At 36.3% G+C, this 5,706-nt stretch overlaps 1 protein-coding gene across 1 annotated transcript; it reads left to right on the top strand.

Moving 5' to 3' along the window:
- The first annotated feature begins 3,859 nt into the window (after positions 1-3,859).
- On the top strand, positions 3,860-4,531 carry LOC149171673 (uncharacterized). The gene has a single exon (XM_089426048.1). The coding sequence runs from the start codon at positions 3,860-3,862 to the stop codon at positions 4,529-4,531; it is 672 nt and encodes a 223-aa protein (XP_089282174.1).
- Positions 4,532-5,706: the final 1,175 nt, after the last annotated feature.

Here is a 5,706-nt window from a genome sequence, read left to right as displayed (position 1 = left end):
TATCTGTGCACTTGCACACCCCCATGAATCGAACTAGTTGGGTAGCTAATCCAACCATTTCACCCACACCGTGAGAGTTCACCTTCGCATGCCTTCATTATTCATTTCTCCGACATTATTCACATCCTTAATTCAATCAAGAACTCCTCCCATCAATCCAATGCTCAATGTGCCATATCAAAGTCCATGAAGAAGTCTCTGTCCCTTCTACAATATATTGCTCAGCAATGTTTTCAAAGTGGTAAGTTTATACTTGGTTCATCATTGCGTCCATGTGCTTCCCATTGCCATAGAACAATTGACCTCCATGCCCATGAAAAAGTGGCTAAGTCTCATAAACTCAACGCATGCTTAAGTGCTCCCAACAAGGCACCTTAATCGTTGCATCTCCATCCAATTCCATGGTGTCTCATGTCTATCACATTCAACAAGTCACTCCTCATGAGCATATCTCATATTATACCCAACGTATGCATCCCATACCGCTTCAAATTCGAGTATCGAACTGACCTTAGCTCCTTAATGAACTAAATACTCCAAGACCACCATAGTATGAAGTCTTCATCGACTGCAACTATCTCAAGTCATCATGTGGCATTGGCATGTCCATCCTGCCCAACATCCTTACCTTGTCATTTCTCCTTGATGCCTATACACAAAATCTCTACAAGTGCTCTTGCTTGATGCCACTGCATGAAGTCTGTCATGCTCCATTCAACTTGATGTCCATGACTTCGGCTGCCCAACTCATCCACTCTAGTAGAATCAACATAAAATCTGTCATCACATCATTACCTTTTTCCAGGTTAGTTCCCTCAGTCATTCTACCATCATATCGCATCATGAGTACCTTTCTTCATCGTTGTTTACCCCACTAAAGTTCTTCCCAAGATTTCCTTTTGGCCTCAACGAAATTGCAATGAAGAAGTCTAACCAAGTATGTCATGTTTCCTTTACTTCGGTTTAGTGTGTCGTTCCTTAGTTTTGTCTACGAGTCATGATGGGCATTTAGCCAATTCTCCATTTAGCTAGGCATGACTCATCCATCGCAAATTCTATCATGTTCCACCCTTGCCACAAGCATCTGCACCTTCTGCTGTAAGGTCACATATTTCCGAGAAAAGTTCTGCAACAATTATGAAACAACCAATGATCCTTGTTGCCCAAATGCAGAAGGTATCTTCGTATTCTCCCATTGTTAAGATTTTTCCTTGACTTCGTTAGCTTGCCCCTGCCAAACTATGTCACACTGCAACCAACTTCTGCTAGCCCACTTTCTGCAAAAACGGGCTCTGATAACATCAAACCACGAAGTGGGGAGATGTATCTATGTTACTAGTTTTCCCAAATAAGGCTTTGATACCATTTGTCATGACCCCAACTCTTAAGACGACTTCCCAACCTTCTTAAATAACAACTCATGTGACACCGACTAACTTTTTTCCCTTTAACTACTTAAGTTTTCAGACTACAACTTTCCAAAACTTAGTCAATTATTCTTAAGTGTGTTCTTCTTTTATTATGTAGCAGAAACAACATCAACTTCATTTAGATACACAATGGAAATAACAAATACAACAGTCCAAAACAATGTAGACAAGATTTACTTGGGAGGTGGCCACTCCCAAAATAAGCTTTCCCGAATTGTTATAATATTGAAAGATACAAATATTGTTACAATGGGCCAGTCACACCTTAATGTTGTGCACTTCCCTCTAAAAGCTCAACAAATGTGACGTGCCTCCAAGCTAGGCGCACAAGTAAAAATCTTCCCAATTCCTGCCCAACCATAGTGTTGGCACTCTCCGGAGAAACCCCAAAATTTAGTTGTCCAAACCTGCTCAACTGCTCAACCCTGCCTATGAAAACTCGACATGTACCTAGCTTTTCGGTGCGTTCTACGTGCGAAAACTCTGCCTCAACTACCTGGAGAGACATAGTCCTCGCTGAACGTTGTCTACCTGCATAAACTTGGCCTCCTACAGTTTGCTTTTTCCTTATCGAATTTTCCTTTTCCTCATGTGGTCAACGAACCTTGCTAAGATCATGCCTCTGTAATTCACATCTCCTTGTTTTTGGTCGAACTCCTCTTTTGGTTGAGCTCCTCGGTTGCTTTGAATAAATGGCCATTGTCTAATATATACACTTTACACCCATGAAACTTGTCCAAGGGTCGCGTTTGTTCACTTCCACTTGGGTCAGCCTGCACATTCGAACACCCGAGCCGACCTATCCATCCACACGTTGTGTCCAGACGCCCATCTACACCCTCATGCGCATGCTTGCTTGCACGCCTATCCGCATAGTCATGTGCATGCCCATCTGCACGTCTGCATGCCCATCCGCCTATTGTGTTCGACGAGCGCCTACTTTTTCCATCACACATTTTTGGTTAAATGCGTTCAGGTGACTCGCCCCTTGATTATGTGTGCATGCCTCTGACTAGCCCATGTGCATTCGGTTCAACATGCCCGTCACCTGAATTCGGTTTTTCAACTCTCCACGAGTTGGTGGGTCGTCACGAGCATTCATCCAACTCGAGCATTCATCCAACTCGAGGCCCTCACACTTTCCAACTAACAAAACATTGCCACACGTCTGAGCCACTAACAGAATGAAATCGAATTTATTAAATTCCTATATGTATGTAAAGTCTTTATTATAGTATGAAGGATAAATTATTTGAATCTCATTGATTTGATTCTTTAATTGAATTTCACTCTACCTACGAGTCTACATAAGGCTAGTTGGTATATAGTTCTTACACATCCTTCAAAGGGATTGAGAAGAAATGGCATGTTTGGATCCAAATACACATATTTATCAAGAGTGATAGACTTAGAAGGAACAAATTGGCCAAAATATTAAAATATAGTTGATAACGTTGCTTGCGGATGTTTCCTTTGTGGATTTCGTTTTGAAAATATGGTTGAATGATAAGAAAAAAACAAATTATTCATTTGTTTTTATCTCTCATTTTCTATTATGAAAAATGATATGCCAATGAATGTACAAAGGTCGTTTAAATTTTTTGGCAAGTACATTTTTTTGGCAAGTACCGAGGAGGGAGGCGAAGAAAAGAAGTTCGATCTAGCAATATTTAAGTCTTTCATCGAGCTATTTGTCGGTAGTAATGCTTCCATGTCATGTGTAGTTACCATTGTGAGTCCCTAGGAGTCAGTCTAGAAGGTGTTGATTCCTATGGAGTGAGTTGGAGTCATGATCTAGATATGTCTGCATTATGTTATGTCAAAGTTAGTGTGATAGGTGCTATATATATGTAACTGTTATGATAAATAATATCATAGTGTAATTTGTGTTGTGTTGTGAAATCTTTCTCAACTCATTCCTCAATTTCTAATACTATTTAGAAATTAAATATTTCTAGATCTAACCATAAAACAAACCCTCGATTAAACTTCTATATAACTCACCCACATTCAATCCAACTATTTTTTAAAAATTCCCACCAACAGTATTATGAATCCTCTATTGTCTCTGTGCAATGTGCATGTTTTGCTCATCATTAATTCTGGTTATTTGGTTAAGTTTTTAATTGATTCTGGTTATTTTGTTAAGTTTTTAATTGGTAGGCGTAATGTTATGTTTCTAAAAACGTTTTCCGTTTATACGTTTAACAAGAGATGGTGTTATATGTTAATGTGATATTAACTACGTGTTCGTCCCACAGCAGCTGATAGAGCTAGAAAACATTTTTTATTTTTGTGCTTCAAAGCAGGTGATTAGGTGTTGCTTAGAGCACGCAACACCTAACCACCCATAGAGTTGAAAACTCTAATAACCGAGGCTTTCTGTGATATGTGTTCGTGTTTTAATAGCAGCATTGCTCTTTGAGGAGATGGCCTCCGCCCTCCAAGTTTGTCAGAATAAGCGGGCGAGAGAGGACTATTGGTATGGAGGGTTGGCTCTGCCAGACACGAAGCGAATGAATAGCGGACTAGCATTGACGCAAGACAGTGATCTCATGGCCTTGCTCGACGAGATTGATAATTTGGATGCTTATAACAGTAATCCAGAAGATACAGATGCTGTGAATGAGCTGAACGTGGTTACAAAGGCCCGGGAGGATGAAATTGGGTTGGAGGCACAAGCAGAAAATAAAATTGAATCCCCAGAAGAGAAAGACAGTGCTGATCAGATGGGTTCATATAAGCAAGGCGAATTAACTGGAGACGGATCAAATTCTGAAGCGACCTCAGCGTGTGAGTTAGGAGACATGACGTGCTACTACAATGTTCCTGCTGAGCTTGGTTTCTTCGCAGAACATATTTATCCGAACGAACTTGGAATCATCATCAACAATTATATCGACGGAGATTCAATGGCCGATATTATGTGCTTGGATGCTGTTCACGGCAATGCTGAGATTACCGAGGATTACTATGGGTCTGTGGGGGACAATGATATTTGGCAGTTGAATGAACATTCAGTTATTCAAAACGATTTTGAATCGCCCCAGAAAGAGGGAGTTGGATTGGTAGTCAGTGAATCCGAGTTTAATTCAATCTAACGTCTGAACGAAAATAAGGGAGAACTGTAATGTGTTGGAAAAAAAAAACTTTGCATCATTTTGCAAGTTAAAATAGTAGTCAAATTCGAGAATCCTGCTTTATTCCCGAATACTTTCTCCCATGTTATATGTGAAGCCCTGTATAGCATGTCACTCAAAAATGTATGTGGAGAGACTATGGCCTACCGGGAACCATAGTTTTCCTCAATCTAATTCGTATGTATTGATTTCTATATTTTTAACAAAACGGAACCATAGTTTTCCTCATTCTAATTCGTCTGTATTGATTCCCATATTTTCACAATTAGACAGTTACCCAAAAACATTATGGATAGAGTATTTAACCGCAAACTCAAACACTTTCATTAATTTCTGGAGTCGATTATATGTATCAACGTAAATTATCTTCAATATAATTTTCGAATGAGCTAGTTCGATCCTTTTAATATAATTTTAATAGTAATACTCTGCAAGAAAAGAGATTTGGTACATTTTCCTAAACTAAAATAGATGTAATATAAATTTATTATTAGTTTTAAAATAGGTACCTTATGTTTAGTGAACTGAAATCTATATTTCTATATAACTTCTCCATATAAATTGCATAGGGCAATAGTATATACATATATAAAATGATTTATAATAAATATATATGAAATTAATTTGTGATTATTTTGATGTATTTTAATTTTAATTTAATTATCAATAATTATTAAATAGATAATAAAAATTTAATTTCCATAAAATATTTTGATATATTAATAATATTAATAAAATGATTTATAATAAATATATATGAAATTAATTTGTGATTATTTTGATGTATTTTAATTTTAATTTAATTATCAATAATTATTAAATAGATAATAAAAATTTAATTTCCATAAAATATTTTGATATATTAATAATATTATACTCAAATTAAAGATTGAAATTTATCTCCAAAATAATTATATTATTTTGCATTTTAAATTAATTTGATTAATTAAAAAACATATAAATAAAAATTATTTGCAATAAATTATGGTTGTTTAGACACACAATATTAATAAACATAATATTAACCCTAATAATATCTCTTTAAAAATTAAAAAAATTTATCTCTCTAAAAATTAAAAAATTTTATGATAAACTTTTTTGTTATATATATTTAACTTATGCATTAATTTATTTTA

The sequence above is a fragment of the Pinus tabuliformis genome, chromosome 4_2 (assembly GCF_031772625.1).
Source record: "Pinus tabuliformis cultivar Carrire ecotype Pingquan chromosome 4_2, CPIR1, whole genome shotgun sequence".
Lineage (NCBI taxonomy): Eukaryota > Viridiplantae > Streptophyta > Pinopsida > Pinales > Pinaceae > Pinus > Pinus tabuliformis.
This window is presented reverse-complemented; position numbering and strand designations above follow the sequence as displayed.